At 33.8% G+C, this 18,858-nt stretch overlaps 1 protein-coding gene across 2 annotated transcripts in view; it reads right to left on the reverse strand.

Annotated features, from left to right (window-relative positions):
* The window catches only part of IFT74 (intraflagellar transport 74), a 76,353-nt gene that overhangs the window by 13,428 nt on the left and 44,067 nt on the right, over positions 1-18,858 (reverse strand). For both annotated transcript variants that reach the window (XM_039880686.1, XM_039880685.1), the window contains exons 14-15: positions 1,644-1,697; positions 395-492 (exon numbers count right to left, since the gene is read on the reverse strand). In XM_039880686.1, the coding sequence (XP_039736620.1) occupies positions 395-492; positions 1,644-1,697 (152 nt within the window). The remainder of the gene's footprint in view (positions 1-394; positions 493-1,643; positions 1,698-18,858) is intronic.

The raw sequence follows: 18,858 nt of genomic DNA on the forward strand, positions 1-18,858 counted from the left end.
AAAAAAAAAAAAAACCATGCATTTTCCCTCCTATGCTACCATATACTAACTAGGAGCTGCTCAATAAACATTTTTTGATCAATTAAAATACTCATTGGCTATCTTGTACTCTTGCAGATAAATCTTAATAATTACTCTAAATTAGTCCCTCGCTTACTACTAAATATTGCTATTATACATATGTTATCTCTTTTTCCCTGTCATCCAACTAATTAGCTGAATTTTGTTAGAAAAATAAAATTAATAGTTCACAGAAATAAACAAGCAGGGAAATTTTAAGGAAAGTTTAAATGAGCAAATGTAATAATCAACCACTGCATTTTTTGAGTTGTATGTGGAAAAGGTAATCATAGAAAAAATAATGAGGACACCAGGACAGGCACATGGTACTTACTCGACTACTATGCTCCAAAAGTGCAACAATGTTGGCTTCTATCTGTGCTTTCCGTTCCAGTTCCTGATTCTTAGTTTCCTCAAAAGTTTCAATAAAAGCTGCCAATTGAAAAATATGATGAGACATTACAGTTGATATAGTTAACAACTCTGATTTGTAGGTCTTAAGAACACATTATATAAATTCAAAGCAAATTTTAATCTATCAATGTTTAATACTTTATTAGCCCAAGGGTAATTAAATTACTCAATAAAAATATTTCTATGTACTTTCAAACTTTAAAGCTTGTTATGATCTTAATACAAGTAAACTAAAAATTTATATAAGCCAAGAATTAACAGTTGATATAAAAGAGATTAGAAATAATGTTTACATAGGCTCTCTTTAATACAGCTACATTAACATCTATAATTAGACACTAACTTTACTTCTAAAAACAGCATTACCAATCTCCTATTTTATCTGAAAATGAGTATTTTACTTATAATGCTGCACTAATCTCAACTAATTAAGTTGAATAATTTATTCAGATTATAAATATCCTAAGAAATCATCCTTTTTGGTACTTGCTGAGATTTTAAATAAATCCTGGGATATTGTTCAATAAGAGTTGGCAATTACTGCTTTATAGCATGCTTCTATGAAAGTAATTATTGACATCAGACCTATAAAACTTCAGATTCTAGCAAAATAATTTAAGAAAGAAACCAGTAATAGAAAACATATACGTCAATTTTGAAAACTCTGAATATATAATGTAAGTTTAAGTGAAGATCTATTTACAAAGTCAAGATTTTTTTTTAAGTGAAAAGAAATTGCACCTGAAGGCTATTAAAGTTACAGTTAGTGACAGAACCAAGTAACAAGATCTGAGATGAGTGGTAATAAATAAAAAGCTAAAAAAGGTGAAAGATATTAAAGGTAAACATGGGGAAGCATGTAAAATATTCAACATTCAATCAGTAAGTGGTCTACAGATTCTCTATACAGACTATAAGTACTAGAACTAGAAATCTAACCCTAACACACAAACATTCATACACACACATACATGTACAAAACCATTTTAGAATTCTCTACCCATCCCTAAACTATGCTAGATATTTAGTAATTCTTTAAGGCAAATGCTTTGAATCTCCACATTTCTGTATTTATTAGCTATTATATCTTCCCATATAAGATCTCTGATTTGGTATAAATGAACAGCAACCTGAGAATATAATATCATATCTATAAGATTTTCACTTACTGTCCATATTTTCCTCCCTTTTTTTTAGCTCCTTGTATTTCTGATTCATTTCACCTATAAGAGATACCAAATATAACATTAATTTTTAACACTCTAGATACAGTGCTCTAAATGAGAAATATCTCTTAGGTTCTCCAAGTACCATTAGTCATTGATTATTCAATATTTTCAACTTGGTGATATTCTTGCACACTGGAAAAAGCAATCTCTTAACTGGAAAGGGCTTACAGACCTTCCAATGGTTCTCTATTACAGTCCCGACTTGAGCTATTCAACCTATACATGAACACTGCTGGTGATGGGAAACATAAGCTCCCAAGAAGTACATTCCACCTTTAAATAGCTCACAATGGCAAGCACGATAGCTAAGTTACTTCCCCAACAAAGCTTAAGTCTAGGGATTTAACAAGAAATTAAAATGTACTAAGTGCTATCATATGAAAAATAAAGGGTGCTATAGAAGCACACATCTAATCTGGTTTGGAAAGTCAGGAAAATTTTCTCTAAAAAAGTAATATTTAGGCTGTGTTATAAAGAATAAATGAATAAGTTGTCTCATCTAAATATACAAGAATAAGTTGAAAGTCAAAGCATTACAAGTAGAGAAATCTGAAGTTGAGGATGAATACGGTAGCATAAGAAACTGAAAGAGAGTTATGGGTGAGGCAGAGAATGTAAATGAAAAAGTGGCACAAATATTTGTTTGAGATATTTAAGAGCCAAAGTGAATGGATTTGGGTGAAGGTTAGATAGCGAGTAGTCAAGTATGACTCCTATGTTTCTGACTTGGGTAAATGAGGACATGGTGGTATAATTAACTGAAAAGAGAGGCAAGATGAGGAAGAAGCTGTTTACAGCAGTTTGGACATGTTGCACTTAATATATGTAAAATTATGTTTAAAATGGCAAAAATCCAAGACCCAGACAGGTAGATAAAATCTGACACTATAGCTGCATCACAGGGCTGTAGAGAAAGCAGAATAAATTTGTGCTTGCTCCAATGTACAGTTTGTTCATACAAATCAGTTAGTTCTTAGCATTCTGGAGAAACTAAGGAAGCTTATTAATATGATGCCCAGCAAGGATGGAGGGAATAACAGGCTACAGATTCCTAAAGAGGTTGTTATAAGAAGCAAATGTCTAGATGGACTTTAGGAAGAAGAGTTCAAAGAAAATGGGGGACCCAATAGTTGAGAGTCTAGAGGCTAGAACCTAATGGTTAGCCTGTGTTCCATATATACAGCTATAAAGGTATACAATTTTTCCAAATACTGACTACAGCAGCAATTAAGTTGAGGAGTAGAGGAAAATAGTTGGGGCAGAACTCCTAATTACATGGAGGATGGATTTCCCCTTGTACATACATAGACTTGCTTGGTAGGAAGTTTAGTTACAAGTGCACAAAGGTGAAGCCAAAGTCAGAGACTTGGGTCGGCAGACAGCTTTTTTGCTTTCTGGTCTGAAAACATTTTTCTCAAACTCACTGAAGACAGTACAGCCCTGATACACAGGAAATCTTGTCAGTGCAATCAGCCTCCTCTCATTTCAAAGCTCCAATCAGCCTCTCCTAAAAAAGTACTGGTAGTAAAAAGCTGAAAGTGAAAGCTACTACCTAAGGAGAGTAAATACCCAGTGGTCATGTATTCCCAGCCAGGGAACAGCCAGACTAACAGGAACATTAGGTTCATTCAGGCTAAGGCTTTGGATGAATTAACAACTTTACTGAACTACTAATCAGTTCAAAGGAAAATAAATGGCCTCAGAGCATGCAGTATGATCAGTTGTGAGCAGAAGGATAGAGAATTTGCTATTAATAACAAACTTTGTAAATGATTAAGTTTTTTAAAAAAAACACATTACAGACAAATTAAGAGTAGTCCTATAATAATGTCACCATGCACTTACCTTATGGCAATGTATTTTGAATGGGAAACAAAGAGAAAGAGTTTATAGCACACGTGATCTGATATACCCTCACAGAAGGGTGATGTGAATGTAAATGTTATATAACCTATATGAAGTAGCAGAAAAGCTAGTATCTGCTGAATCTGCCATGACCTAAGTTTCTAAGAAAGTCGTAGTTCCTTGTTGTGACTGGCTGAGAGCTGAATTCTTGAGAGACTGGGCAAGCTTTAGGGGATTAGGAGGAGGTCTGCACCTTAGGCTTTATGGGAATTTAAGTAATCTTATCTTTACTCTTCTAAACTTAAGAGAAACTTCTACACATACTGTTTCTAGTTCCTCATCTCGATACTAGACCTCAACACATCAAAATGAGACGTCTCCTCCTGCCATTCCAATGAAATTGTTCATATAAAATTATATGACTCCTCACTTAACAAATCCGAGAGTTTCCAATTCTTACCTTATTCTGCAATATTTGACACTATTGACACATCCTTCTTTCAATTTTTTTCATTATGTTCTTTGTTGGGGGTGGAGAGACTTGTCTGGTTTTTCTTACTTTCAGATTCTTCCTTCTCTGTCTTATCTTCATGGCTTTCTCTCTTCATTTAAATTCTTGGTTCTGCTCTTAGTTTACTTCTAATGCTACATTACAGCCCAAGAAATTCTTGTGGTTGAAGAACTCTCAAATTTGAACTTTTCCCTAATTTTCAGTTTGTTTTATCCAACTGCTTACTAGATACATTTATCTGGATACCTTTCAGGACATCCTAATACTAATGTACTGTAATTAAACTCACCAGTCTCCCCTTCAAAGTGTATACCCCTCTGTATTCTCTATTACATTTGGAAGTCCTTCACCATACACTTATTATCTAACTCAGAAACCTGGGAGATTCTTCTCTCCTGCTCCACTCAAATCCATGCTCCTAGCTGTCACCAAACTGAACTGGAAGACATATCTGGTCAGTGACATCTGGTCAATGTTTCCAGCTACACAGCTGGTCAGCTGGATTAGAGAGGACAGAGCACCCATATATCTTAGCAGATTCCCAAGCTTCATAAAACCTCCTCCCGTAACACTATTAAGAAGAGAGGTCAGGGCACTACTGAACTGCTCTATGTTGTGATTTCTCAGTTGGATTAATATATGAGCTACTTGTGAAAGGCAATGTATACATGTGAGTAGTCTTAGGTAAGCTAAGATATATGGGTTGTTAACAAATCTATCTTCAGATTTGCTGACAGGAGAGGACAAGATCACAGGTGGGGAAGCTAATCAGTATATGATACTAGAAGTGCAAAGCAGGCAAGCAAAAGGGTCTAATTTAGTAAAATCAAGAATCAGGAGACCAAAGGAGAGAGAAAAGAACACGCTGATAAAATGAAGGTGATTTCAGAGCTATCTTTAAATTCTGTGCATTTGATGTGATCATGATTGTACATAATTTATTTCAAATATACTGAGCATCTACTATGTAACAGGTGCTAGGATTATCAAAATGAACAAGATAGTTACCAATCTATGCTAAAAGGGCTTACAATCTTTCAGGTGTACAAAAATAAAAAAGTTACAAGCAACACAAGTGCTGTAACTGGGGTATGTATGAAGTACTATGGTATCTAGAAGCATGAAAAGAGTTCAGGAGGTTTTTACAAAGAAAGTATCATATCAGCAATGTACTTTAACAAGTAATAGAGGAATTATAGAGACAAATAAGATCATTTCCTTCAAGAAATGTATATCCTACCAAGACAAGTATTACAAAATTTACACTGTAAATTCAAGGCTTTTTTTCCCTTAAAGGGAGGAAAGAAAAAATGGGAATGGAATATTATCAAAGAGTTGGAACACGGCAGAAAGGACACCACTGCTTTTTGATACTCTCTGCTATAGCCAGTCAGTGGAATAAGGGAGATATGATCTTTTCGTACTACCAAGGGCTAAGTACCACCACAACCACCTTTGTCCTCACTGTACATTCATCTGACTCTTACTTTTCTGCCATCAGATGATGTTCTCTTAACTCAGGGCTCACAGAGCTAACTGGGCTTTTATGCTCTGAGAGGTATTTCCCATCTTAGAGAAGGTTTGATTGTCATTTTCTACAACAGGCAGCTACCCCAATCTTCTTCCTGATCAATACCCAACAAGGCACATGCTAGAAACTCCCTGGCCTCAAAGTCCCCAACTTGGCAGGCCTACTGATTTTGGAGGTAAAAGGGTAGCAGAAAGCAAAACAAAAAAAACAACAACAAAAAAAAAACAAATGAGAGAGGTGGAACAAGAATGAACCCTGGAAGACTTTTCACAACCAGGTTCTTTCCTTTCCAGCACTTGGGGTCCTTCTGAGGCAAGTTAAGTCTCCCAGTACCTTCAAGTGTTCCTCATGTAGCATGGTTTCATTCTCTTTACTATTATGCTCATTCTATTCAGTGAGTTCCAGTTCTTTACCCCTATAATTATAACTTTAATTACAATGCCAAAAAACTTAGGATTCCAAGGAGACTATGACTTCCTATAGTCTACATATTTATCTTTTTGTTAACGCAATCTAGGATTTCAGCTGCTTTGAGGCTATATCATATTAATTCATACCAAGCTGTTATCGAAATCCCCCTCTAATATTTTCACAAATTTTAGTAAATCAAGACAATTTCTCCTCCCCAACTCCTACTTCAATTTTAATTAGTTTTGGGGTCCTATTAAATTCCATTCTTTTACACTCTCTCTCTCGCCTGTTTTTTTTTTTTTCTCCACCTATATCATATTTCACATATCATTATAGCAGTAAGTAATAAACTAGTTTACCAACTACTACAAGACTGGCAGGTTAAAATGAGTACAAATAAATTTAAAGTTTTAAGCTAACTTTTGCCTTTAGGCATATCAACTTACCAATCATGTATTCTCTACAAAATGTTTTAAATTTATCGGGAAAGTTTCTTTACAGCTATGCAGACAAGATCTGGCAATTCTATTTCTACACACTGGAGGCACTTTAAAAATATATAATACTTCTCTAAATATGTAAAAGTTAAATTATTACTAAAAGCCTCATAATTACTAAAGAAAAGAAAAAATACTCTGTAGAAGTTTGTTTCAATAGTCATAACAAATAATGTCAGATACCATAACGAATAGTCCTTGGCATACACTACCACAACATAAAGTCTTAATTACTTCCCAAAGCTGCAGTTATCCAACGTTAGCATACATGAGAATCATCAAGAGGGTCTGCTGAAACATAAATTGCTAAGCTCTAACTCCAGGGTTTCAACATTTAGTAGGGTAGAACCCAAGAATTTTCATTTCAAATAAGTTTCAGATGGTGCTGAAATACTTGGTCTGAAGATAATACCATTATTCTAAAGAAAGATATAAAGTATAGTTTAACCAATCTCTAAACTGAACAGTAAATAATGATTAATTCTTCATTGAATGTATATTGAGAAACTATAGAATAGCAATGTATATATGCCATTTGAAATCTCAGATACCAAAAGATATACTACATTGAAACTAAATAGATTATTTTGTATATTGTGGGGAAAATGTTAATGGGAAAATACTTTCCAAAACACGTTTTAGGAAAATGGGGGGTAGCTGAAGAGGAATAAGAGGTTCAAATTTTCAGGTATAAAACAAATACCTGAAAGTACAGGCATAGGGAATACAGTCAATAATATTGTGAAAGCACTGTACAGTGTCAGGTGGTTGCTGGACTTATCACAGTGATCACTTCTTTAGGTATATAAATGTTGAATAACTATGGTATATACCTGAAACTAATAAAATATTTTATTATATTTTAATTAAAATCTTTAAAGAACTAAAATAGAAACACTACATGACCCAGCAATTCCACCTCTAGGTATCTATCTGAAGAAAATAAAAATATTAATTTGAAAAGATATATGTACATCTATGTTCACTGAAGCATTATTTATAATATCCAAGATATGAAAGCAACCTAAATGTCCATCAAAGGTGATGGATAAAGAAAATGTGGTACATATATAATGGAATATATGGTCCAGTGGAATATTACTCAGCCCTAAAAAAGAAAGATAACTTGCCATTTGCAATAACATAGATGGACCTGGGTATTAAGCTAAGTGAAATAAGTCAAACAAAGAAGGACAAATACCATATGATTTCACTTATATGTGGAACCTAAAAAATAAAACAAATAAACAATACAAAAGAGAAACAGTCTCAAAGACAGAAGAAAAACTAATGGTTGCCAAAGGTTAAGGGGGTCAGGGGAAAGGCAAAAACCGGTGAAGGAGAATACAAGGTACAAAATTCCAGTTATAAAATAAATAAGTCACAAGGATGTAATGTATAGCATAGGGAATACAGTCAACAATATTGTAATAACCTTGCACAATGGCCACTAAACTTAGCACGGTGGTCACTTCATCAGGTATATTAATATTGAATAACTACGTTGTATACCTGAAACTAACATAATATTGTATATTAACTATTTTATTTTTAAATATTGTGGACGAAAATTATTAAATAAAATGTATTAAAAAATACATTTTGGGAAAATCGCCTGGAAAGTATTCAAGTTTTAGTTTGTAAATAGCATTAATAATAACATCCAATAACTGACATTTATGTACACTTTTTAAAATGCATGCTATTCTGAATTACACACACACACTCACATAACACTCCATTCATCTAATTTCCACAGTAACCCTAAGAGGTAGGTAAGTACTATTGTCTATATTGTAAAGACAAGAAAACTAAGGTACAGAAAGGTCAAGCAGCAATTCCAAGATCTGGCAGTAAAAAAGCACAGCCCATATCTGAATCCAGGCATTCTGGCTGAAGAAACTGTGCTCTAAATAAAAGTATTCTGTCTTTTTAAATTCCATTTTACCTGACATCACCAAAGAATAAAAGCTTCTAACTTAGGCCTTATAACTGAGTATGAATAAGTATCCTACAGAAAGTGTTATGTTTTATATTTTTACTACTTTTGAAGGAAACATATAAATCATGGAGTAAATTGAAATAAGTTCATTCAGAGTTTAGGTCAGTAACCAAATGATCCTACAGTATTTTATGTATACTTCAATTATGATACATATTTATCACACTGCAGTAATATTTAAATATCTATAATATGTTATATTAGTAATCACATGATATTTGTTTTTACAATTTATTCAATCTTTGGGAAGATATTGTATTCTAAAAATGAAGGAATAATTTGTAGTAAGTAATAACATCCAAAAATCCTTCTTGGGGATGCATGTGACCGTATTTTGTTAACTGTATTCATCAAAATTAGTCTGGGTATGTAGAAATCCAGAAAATTAGCCCCACCTTGTGGATCACGGTAATACTACAAATTCAGGTCTTTGAGAACAATGAATTGTCTGTCAGAAAAGTATTATCCTGACTGAAAAAAACTAAGAAATTTATAATAACTGGCATTGGTAAGGAATCACTTTCATATGCTGTAGTTAGTACAATCTTTCCTAAAAATAAATTTGCAAAACAATCAAAACTGCAAATACAAGTAACATTCTATTCCAAATTTTACTTCTAGAAATTAAATTTTTAAAATTTTTTAATTATAGTTGACATATAATATTACATTAGTTTCAGGTGTACAACCTAGATATTAGACATTTATAATATAAAAAGTGATGTGATGATCCCAATAAGTCTGGTACCCATTTGACACCATACATAGTTATTAAAATATTTATGACTATATTCCTATGTTGTAATTTAAATCTCTGTGAGGGTTTTTATAACTGGAAATCTGTATGTCTTATTTATCCATTAGAAATGTACAAGTTAACAAACACCTATGTAACAAGGTTACTTACTACAGCATTGCTCTTGGTACTGAAAAATTAGAAACAACCTAACTATCAATGTAGGTATAGAAAATACTATTTAACAATAACAACGATTTTAGCTAATAGTTGTTGCAAGTGCTTAATGTGTGCCAGGCACCCCTCAGTCTGCCTCTAAAACCCTGACTACTACGCTATACTTTTTAAATTAAAGTATATATCATCATACAGAAGAATGGACATTATATACAATTAAAAGACTATACAGCTCAGAAGAACTATATATATATTTTTAAAATATATGCTTACAGATGTATAGGAAAAAGTCTAAAAGGTGAAATATCAAACTGCAAATAATTACCTCTGAAGATTGGGATAAGTGTGAGAAGAAAAAGGGAGTTTTTACAATATACACTTTTGTACTGCTTTTTTTTTACATTAAGTATATAACAGATTCATATATAAAAAGCAGTTTTAAAAAGTAAATTGATCAGTGTTTAAAAATTAACAAATTAAAAAATTTTTTTAAACAAATTTATTATTTTTTATAGTGTTATTTGTTAACGAATTCCAGTAAGTTTCAGCTGTACATTTTACAGTAAGGCATATATATATTTACATTGTATGTTGGCCTTCCATAGTTAATTTCTTTCTGTCACCACATATTTGACCCCTTTTACCCCATCTACCTTCTCCCTCTCTACCCTCTAATAACCACTAGTCTACTGTCCATGTCCATGAGTTTGTTTCTCCTCTTCATCTGCTGCTTTTAGGTTTATATCCCACATATAAGTGATAGCATGTGATTTTCAACTTTTTCTGTCTGGCTTATTTCACTTAGCATGATTATCTCGGGTCTATCTATGTTGTTGCAAATGGCAGTATATCATCCCTTCTTATGGCTGAGTAATAGTCCATTGTATATATGTATCACAGCTCCTTTATCCAATTACCTATTGTAGGACACTTCGGTTGCTTCCATGTCCTTGCCAATGTGAATAGTGCTGCTATGAACATTGGTGTGGAAATATCTTTTCGGATATGAGTTTTCAAGTCTTTAGGGTTAATATCCAGTAGAGGGATTGCTGGATCATATGGTAGATCAATTCTTAGTTTTTTGAAGAACCTCCATACCGTTTTCCATAATGACTGTACCAATCTGCAGTGCCACCATCAGTGTATAAGGGTTCCTTTTTCTCCACATCTCTCCAACATTTGTTATTACTTGTCCTGTTGATTATTGCTATTCTAACAGCTGTGAGATGGTATCTCGTGGTTTTGATTTGCATTTCCCTAATAGCTAGTGATGTTGAGCATCTTTTCATATATTTGTTGGCCATCTGTATATCCTCTAGGAAGAAGTGTTTGTTCATGTCCTCTGCCCATTTTTTGATTGGATCGTTTTTTTGTTGTTATTGAGTTGTATGAGTTCTTTGTATATTTTGGATATTAGGCCTTTATGGAAGACATTGCTTGCAAATATATTTTCCCATTTAGATGGCTGTCTCTTTACCTTGTTGATGGTTTCTTTTGCTGTGCAGAACTTTTTAGTTTGATGTAGTCCCATTCATCTATTTTTGCTTTTACATCCCTTACCTTTGAAGTCAAATTCATAAAATCCTCTTTAAGTCCAAATTCCTTGAGTTTAGTTCCTCTTCTATTCATTTTATTGTTTCAGGACTTATATTCAAGTCTTTAATCCATTTTGAGTTAATTTTGGTGTGTGGTGATAGACAAGTCTTGTTAAATTCTTTTGCAGGTGGCCTTCCAGTTTTCCCAGCACCATTTATTGAAGAGGCTTTCCTTTCTCCACTGTATGTTTTTGGCCTTTTTGTTGAAAGTCATTTGCCCATATAAACATGGGTTTACTTCTGGACTCTCGATTCTGTTCCACCGGTCTGTGTGTGTGTTTTTCTGCCAATACCATGACATTTTAATTACTGTTACTTTGTAGTATAATTTAAAGTAGGGTGGAGTGATGATGCCTCCAGCCTCGTTCTTTTTTCTCAGGGTGGCTTTGACACTTTGGGGTCTTCTGTGCTTCCATACAAATCTGATGATTTTTTGTTCTATTTCTTTAAAAAATGTCGATGGGGTTTTGATAAGGATTGCATTAAATCTGTATAATGCTTTAGGTAATAAGGTCTTTTTGACTATGGTGATTCTTCCAATCCAAGAAGAAGGAGTATCTTTCCATTTCTTTCTATCTTCTTCGATTTCTTTTAATAGGGTCTTATAGTTTTCATTTTGCAGATCTTTCACATGTTTCATTAGATTCCTAGGTATTTTATTCTTTGTTGCAATTGTAAAAGGAATCATCTTTTCCACTTGTTTTTCTGACACTTCATTGGAGTATAGGAATGCTATGAAATTTGAACGTTGATTTTGTATCCAGAAACCATACTGTATTTGCTTGTTTCCAGTAGTGTTCTTGTGGAGTCTTGAGGGTTTTCTATATAGAGAATCATGTCATTCACAAACAATGACAGTTTGACTTCTTTGTTTCCTATTTGGATGCCTTTTATATCTTTCTCTTGCCTGACTGCACTGGTTAGGACCTCCAATGTTATACTGAATAACAGTGGTGATAGTGGACAGTCTTGCCTTGTTCCTGATTTTAGAGGGAAGATTTTTAGTTTTTTACCATTAAGTATAATGTTGGCCAAGGGTTTGTCATATATGGCCTTTATTATGTTAAGGTATTTTCCTTCTATACCAATTTTGTTAAATGTTTTGATCATAAGTGGATGCTGTATTTTGTCAAAGGCTTTTTCTGCATATAGTGATATGATCGTGATTCTTATTTTTTGTTTATGTGGTATATCACATTAATTGATTTGCGTATGTTGAACCATCCCTGTGCCCCCAGGATGAAGCCTACTCGATCGTGGTGTATGATCTTTTTAATATGTTGCTGTATTCAGTTTAGGATTTCTGCATCTGTGTTCATGAGAGATACTGGTCTGTAGTTTTCTTTTTTTGTGTTATCTTTACCAGGTTTTGGTATCAGAGTAATATTGACCTCATAAAATGAGTTGAGAAGTGTTGCCTCCTCTTCAGTTTTTTGGAAAAGTTTGAGAAGAATAGGTATTAAATCTTCTTTGAATATTTGGTAGAATTCACTGGTGAAGCCACTGGTCCTGGACTTTTACTTTGTGGTAGGTTTTTGATAATTGTTTCAATTTCCATACTGCTGATCAGTCTATTTAGATTGTCCAGTTCTTCTTAATTCATTCTAGGAAGGTCGTTTTCTTTCTAAGTACTGGTGCATTTCTTCTAGGTTATTAAATTTGGTGTTATATACTTTTTCAGTGTTCTTGTATGATCCTTTGTATTTCCGCAATGTCTGTCATAATTCCCCCTTTCATCCCTGATTTTGTTTGTGTCTTTTCTCTTTTTTTTTTTAAGTGAGTCTAGCCAGGGGTTTGTCAATTTTATTAACCTCAAAGAACTAATCTTTGTTGCATTTATTTTTTTCTATTGTTTTTTGTTTGTTTTCAATTTCATTTATTTCTGCTCTAATTTTGATTCTTTCTTTCTGCTTTTAGGCTTCACTTGTTCTTCCTTTTCTAGTTTTTCAAGATGAAGCATTAGGTTGTTTATTTGGGCTTGTTCTTGTTTTTGGAGATAGGCCTGTCATGATATGAACTGTCCTCTTATGACTGCTTTTGCTGTGTCCCAAAAGTTTTGATATGTTGTACAATCATTATCATTTGTTTCTATGCATCTTGTGATCTCTCTTTTTATTTTTTCTCTGACCCAGTTATTCTTCAGTAGCATGTTGTTTAATCTCCATGTATTTGTGGTTCTTCCCGCTTTCTTTTTGTAGTTGATTTCTAGTTTCAAAGCATATGATCAGAAAATATGCTTGGTACGATTTCAACCCTCTTATATTTGTTGAGGCTATCTCTGTGTCCCAGTATGTGGTCAATCCTTGAGAATGTTCCATGTGCACTAGAGAAGAATGTATAAGCAGATGTTTTGGGATGAAAGGCTCTGTAAATATCAATTATGTCCAGCTACTCTAATGTGTCATTTAAGGATGTTATTTCTTTATTGATTTTGTTTTGGTGAACTGTTCATATCCAACAGTAGGGTATTTAGGTCCCCTACTATGATAGTGTTTTGGTGTTTCTCCTTTTAATTCTGTTAGTAATTGCTTTATATATTTTGAGGCTCCTTGTTTGGGAGCATAGATATTAACAAGTGTTATGTCTTCCTGGTGCATGATTCCCTTTATCATTATGAAGTGTCCCTCAGTATCTTTCTTTACCTTTTTTATTTTGAAGTCTATTTCGTTTGATATTAGTACCACTACTCCTGCTTTTCTCTGAATGCCATTTGTTTGAAATATCATTTTCTACCTTTTCGCTTTGAGTCTATGTTTGTCTTTGGAACTGAGATGTGTCACCTGGAGGCACCATATGGTTGGGTTTTGTTTTTTGATTTAATCTGCAACTCTTTTTATTGCTGAGTTCAGTCGATTTAATTTAGGATGATTATTGAAATATGAGGTCTTCTTATAGCCATTTTATCTTTTGCTTTCTGGTAGCTCAGTGTTTCCATTTCTTCCTTGTCCTTGTATGCGTTTTTTGGTTCGTTTTGATTTTTGGTTGGGTTTTGTAGGTTGTTCCTCTGGTCCAACTTGTTTTATGTTAAATACTTCGGAATCTTTAGTGTGTGGTTACCATTACGAATATGTAAAGGATAGTAATATATATATACAGTCATCCATTTTCTTCTGCATGTGCCTTATCTCCATTCCCCTTTACAAATTTGGATCTTTGAATCTTCCCCTTTTCAGCCATCGTTGTCTCAATTTGTCCATATGTATGTTGAACGTTCATTACTATCTTGCTATAGCAATTCTCTTATTATTTAAGCTTATAATGCCCTGTTCTTAGTAAGGGTTGCACTCCTCTGCTTCTATCTGTCTGCTAGTCACCTTACTCCTAATTATGTTTTTTGGTGTTTTTTTTTTGGTCATTTTGTTTTAGGTGAGCTGACCCCTTTCAGTATTTCCTGTAATGGAGGCCTCATAGTGGAGAATTCCCTGAATTTTTGTATGTCTGGAAAGGTCTTTACTTCTCCTTCATATCTAAAGGAGAGCTTACCTGGATACATTATTCTTGGCTGGTAGTTCTTTTCATTTAATAGTGTAAATATTGGATTACACTCCTTTCTTGCTTGTAAGGTTTATGCTAAGAAGTCCAACGATAATATAATGGGTTTTCCTTCATAGGTTATCGTCTTCTCTTCCCTGGCTGCCCTGAGAATTCTTTTGTTGTTGTTGATTTTTGATAATTTTAATACAATGTGTCTTGGTGAAGGCCTTTTTGGGTTGAGATAATTGGGTGTTCTGTTGACTTGAATTCAAAGTTCCAGCTCATTCCTTAGATTTGGGAAATTCTCATCAACTATTTGTCTGAAAATGCTTTCTAATCCTTGCTCTTTTTCCTCCCCTTGGAGAATACCTATTATTCTTATGTTTCCTCTTCTGATGGTATCAGCTAGTTTTTGTATTTCTCTTTCATTATTTTTCATTCTTCAGTTTCTCTCTTCTTCCTTCTGATTTATTTCTAGATTTCTGTCTTCGATATCACTGATCCTTTCCCCCATTTGGTCAACTCTATTTCCCAAGCCTGCTATTTCATTTTTCACCTTTTTTAGTGTGTTCTTCATCTATAGAAGTTCTATTTGATTCTTTTTGAGGGTTTCAATCTCCTTGCTAAAGAATTCATTCTGTTCCTCTAGTTGTTTTTTCAGTTCCTGAAATTGTTGATATAAGTTGTTTTGGATCCCATTGAGGTTTTTCAGAAGTACCATCCTGAATTATCTGTCATTGAAGTTGCATATTTCTATGTTTTTAAGCTTATTTTCTGGAGATATTTCTCTTTCTTTCTGAGCTGCCTTGTCACCTTGGTGTTTAATGGACTATTTCTCTGCCTGGGCATTAATGGAAGTGTATTGTTTTTTTTTTTTCCAGAAAGATTTATTATATAAAGGTCTCTCTTTAGCTTGTTGCAAAGAAGGCATTTTTCTTTTGGTTTCCAGTAGATAGCATCTAAGCCTCTTGAATCCCCACTTTATATAAAGTCTTAATAATACTTTTCTTTTTTCTTATAGATATTCAATCACGCTTGCTACCCTCAGTCTCAGTTCCTGTTAATGGTAGCGACAGTTTTGGTACTGTTTGCTCAGATTCCGCTGGGGCTCTGAAGTGTTCAGTCTCAGTGGGTAGGGATAGAGGAGCCCTCTGGGTTGGGGGATCGGGACTGCGGCTCAGTCTCGATTTCGCAACTGCAACTGATAGTAATCAACTGCTGTTTCTCTGCCGTCCCGGCTTCTCTGCCATCCCCACTTTTCTGCTTTCTGCCCTGATGCCTGGACACTGACGTTGGCTGCGTGAAGCTCACAGCTCTCCCAGGCAGTGTTGTTCAGGGAACTCACCGCACCTTCTCCCTTCCCCCTCCTCCTACAAGGAGCTCTGTTGGGAGAGGTAGCTTCTTTGTTTCTCCCAGTCCAGCACCCAACACCCAAGGTTCTGACCTGTGGTAGCTCTTATGCGCAGATCCCATGCTCAGATGTGCTGGTGTGAAGTTTGGGTGTTTTTTGCTGAGTTTTAGATGTTCGGCTTATAGTTATTTCAAGGAGAGAGATGTGGAGACATTTCTCACTTTGTCATGTTTCTGACATCACCCAAGAACAAATATTTAAAAGCAGGAAGGGGTAACCTCCATGCTGAGGCTAACTGCACAGTTAAGGAAAGCACTTAAGAATAGTCATTTGAAGCAAAACACACACACACACAGAAAACGAAGTACATTCAAAGTGGTTAAAACTCTAAAAATTCTGGGTAAGTGAAGTTTATAACCAGTAATTTCTTGATGAAGGTTGCAGGTTGTACATACACATATAATTCTAATTCCATTCCTCCCTACCCGCCCAAAGTCCACTAAAGCTACGGTAAAAAGAATTTTTAAAAGTAAAACTCCCAGCAGTGAGAAAAATAAAAGAGGAAAGAGTAGTAATAAAATTTCTGAAGCTGGAAGCAGATGGACAAGTGGTAGAAAGGTTTATGCTAAGCCGGCAGTTTGCAGCCAATTTCTGACCATGTAACAACTTTCAATAGAGCCATTTCTCATTGCTTCTAGTTAGCAAAAATAATTATTATTTTCCCTATAAAATACAAGGGTGGTATACATATTTAAACCTAAATATGTTTAGAACCCATATAACAAAATTACCCGATCCATCGATAAGGTAAAACTACTATTTGGGTGAAGTCTAGCAAATATGTAACATGACAGAATGAAACTCCCAGCAGTTAAAAAAAAATAAGTTACTATAATGAATATTTCCTGTTATGAGATTATTTTTCTTAAGTCACTTACAAAGACTAAGAGGGCAAAGAAGCTCATCTAGAATTGGTTAAAAGTCTAAATGTATTTATGAGGATTTTTTTTGTTTTACTCCAGATTGCCACAGAAACTACTGATAACTCAGTATCAAGGAACAATGAAGATTTTCATAGAGTAGTCAAATTAAAGTTAACTGATTTTATTTAGTTAACTTTGAGACATAATTACTCAGTGTAACTTCTGTAAATTATAACTTTAAGGACTTATTAAAATGAATATAATGAATTTCAGGAAGTTGTTGTTGGATTACAAGGCTATCATTAATACCTAGCAGGGAACATAAATATACCTTAGAATAAAACTATAAGGTATCCAAGGATACCTCCAAATTTAGAATGATTAATGCAAACCTTTTTAAAGTTTATTTGAAATGAAAGTTTAGAGCAACCACTAACAAAATCAGACATGTATAAACATCATTTATGGTTTCATGTTATTTTAACTAGAACTCCCACAAAGCAAAAGGTAACCCAGCTGGATTATACACAGGTGCCATAAATGGAAGAAGTCAGATGAGACCTAAGAAATTAATAAAACGGGCCAGAGGTAATAAAACTATAGGCATAGATAAGTATGGACCAGAAAGTCAAAATAACTTGATTATCCTCCACATCTTAAGGAGTGAATTACCCACAATTTTGATTCACGTGCTACTGAGAACACAGATGTAGGTAAAAACCTACCATTTTACTGGAAATCATCAATCCAGGGTAAAAATCCTCTAGAAAGTAATAAAACTTTTGCTAACTAATCAAGCTTTCTCTGGGTAACAGTGCATCCATCCACCCAAAGAACTAAGGGTAGAGAGCCCAACGAAGTGACTAGAGCCCATGAGTTCATTCTACAATTCTTTCCCTGTTTAATTCCACAAATATTTGTTAAATGTTTATTTTTCCACACATTGTGTTGACAGAAGAGGTTACCAAAGTGAGTAAGACACAGTCCTTGTCCTTAAGGACTTATAGCTTAAGGCAAAAGACAAGCACCTAAGTAGACAGTGCTAACATACTGTGGTCAATGCATGATACATTTATGCACAGTGATACATTTATGCACAATGTGCTCTGATAATGAAGGAGGTCACACACTTAGCCCAGCCCAGAAATAGGTTAGGGAGGGAAGTTAGGGTTATGCTAGATAAAAGGATACCTGAACTCGATCTTTAAATATAAAAACACACAATATTTACACAATATACATAATATTTACATATCACACATTTTCATATATACTTATATATTAATGCTTTTTGCTATTACATTACATAATAGATTGTATTCTTCTATGTTAATCCAAAAGGATAAGGAAGGTTATAAAACAAAAGGAAAATGGAAGCTAAAATTCAAAACAAATATTTAACTTAGAATTAGCAATTAATAATAAATTTTTACCCACAAAATGAGTTTTTTACTGGAAAATAAGTTGAATTCTGCTAGAGATTTAAATTTAGAAAGAGGAAAATTATTTAAAACTGTATCCTATAAAATCAAGAACGGTATCAGATTTCTCAGAATGTACGATATCAATAAAGAAAATCTAGAATACTAAATCTACATAAATTAAAAGTAATACAATAATTTACTAAAGAAAATAACAGGGTCTTAGTCTTAAACATTTATTGTGAGACTACCTTGCCATGTATACCATTTAATATTCAAAAACTTAGTGAGGTAGGACCATTATATTCATTTTGCAGATGAGAAAATGAAAGCTCAAGTAAGTTTACTTACCTAATAACTGGACTTTAAAGTTTGTCTGCCTTTAAATGCCTTATTTAAAGTCATTAGTAGCCATATGTAAATAAAATTAAGCATTTCACAAGAATATTTTTATTTTGCAAATTCAGGACTTTATATCAGAAAAGCAAGATTAGGCAAGAGAATTAAAATTTTAGGGTCGAAGAGAACTTGGTTTAAATATATACTCTACCCTTACTAGCTGTGGGAATATGTATAACTTCTCTGAGCTTCAACAAGTATAAAAGGGGTTACAAGGCTTCAAAGGGTTCTTGCAAAGATCAGGTAAGTAATCAATCAATGGTAGCTAATGTTGTTATTCAT

Source organism: Pteropus medius, unplaced genomic scaffold (assembly GCF_902729225.1).
Source record: "Pteropus medius unplaced genomic scaffold, Ma_sr-lr_union100, whole genome shotgun sequence".
NCBI classification, from domain to species: domain Eukaryota; kingdom Metazoa; phylum Chordata; class Mammalia; order Chiroptera; family Pteropodidae; genus Pteropus; species Pteropus medius.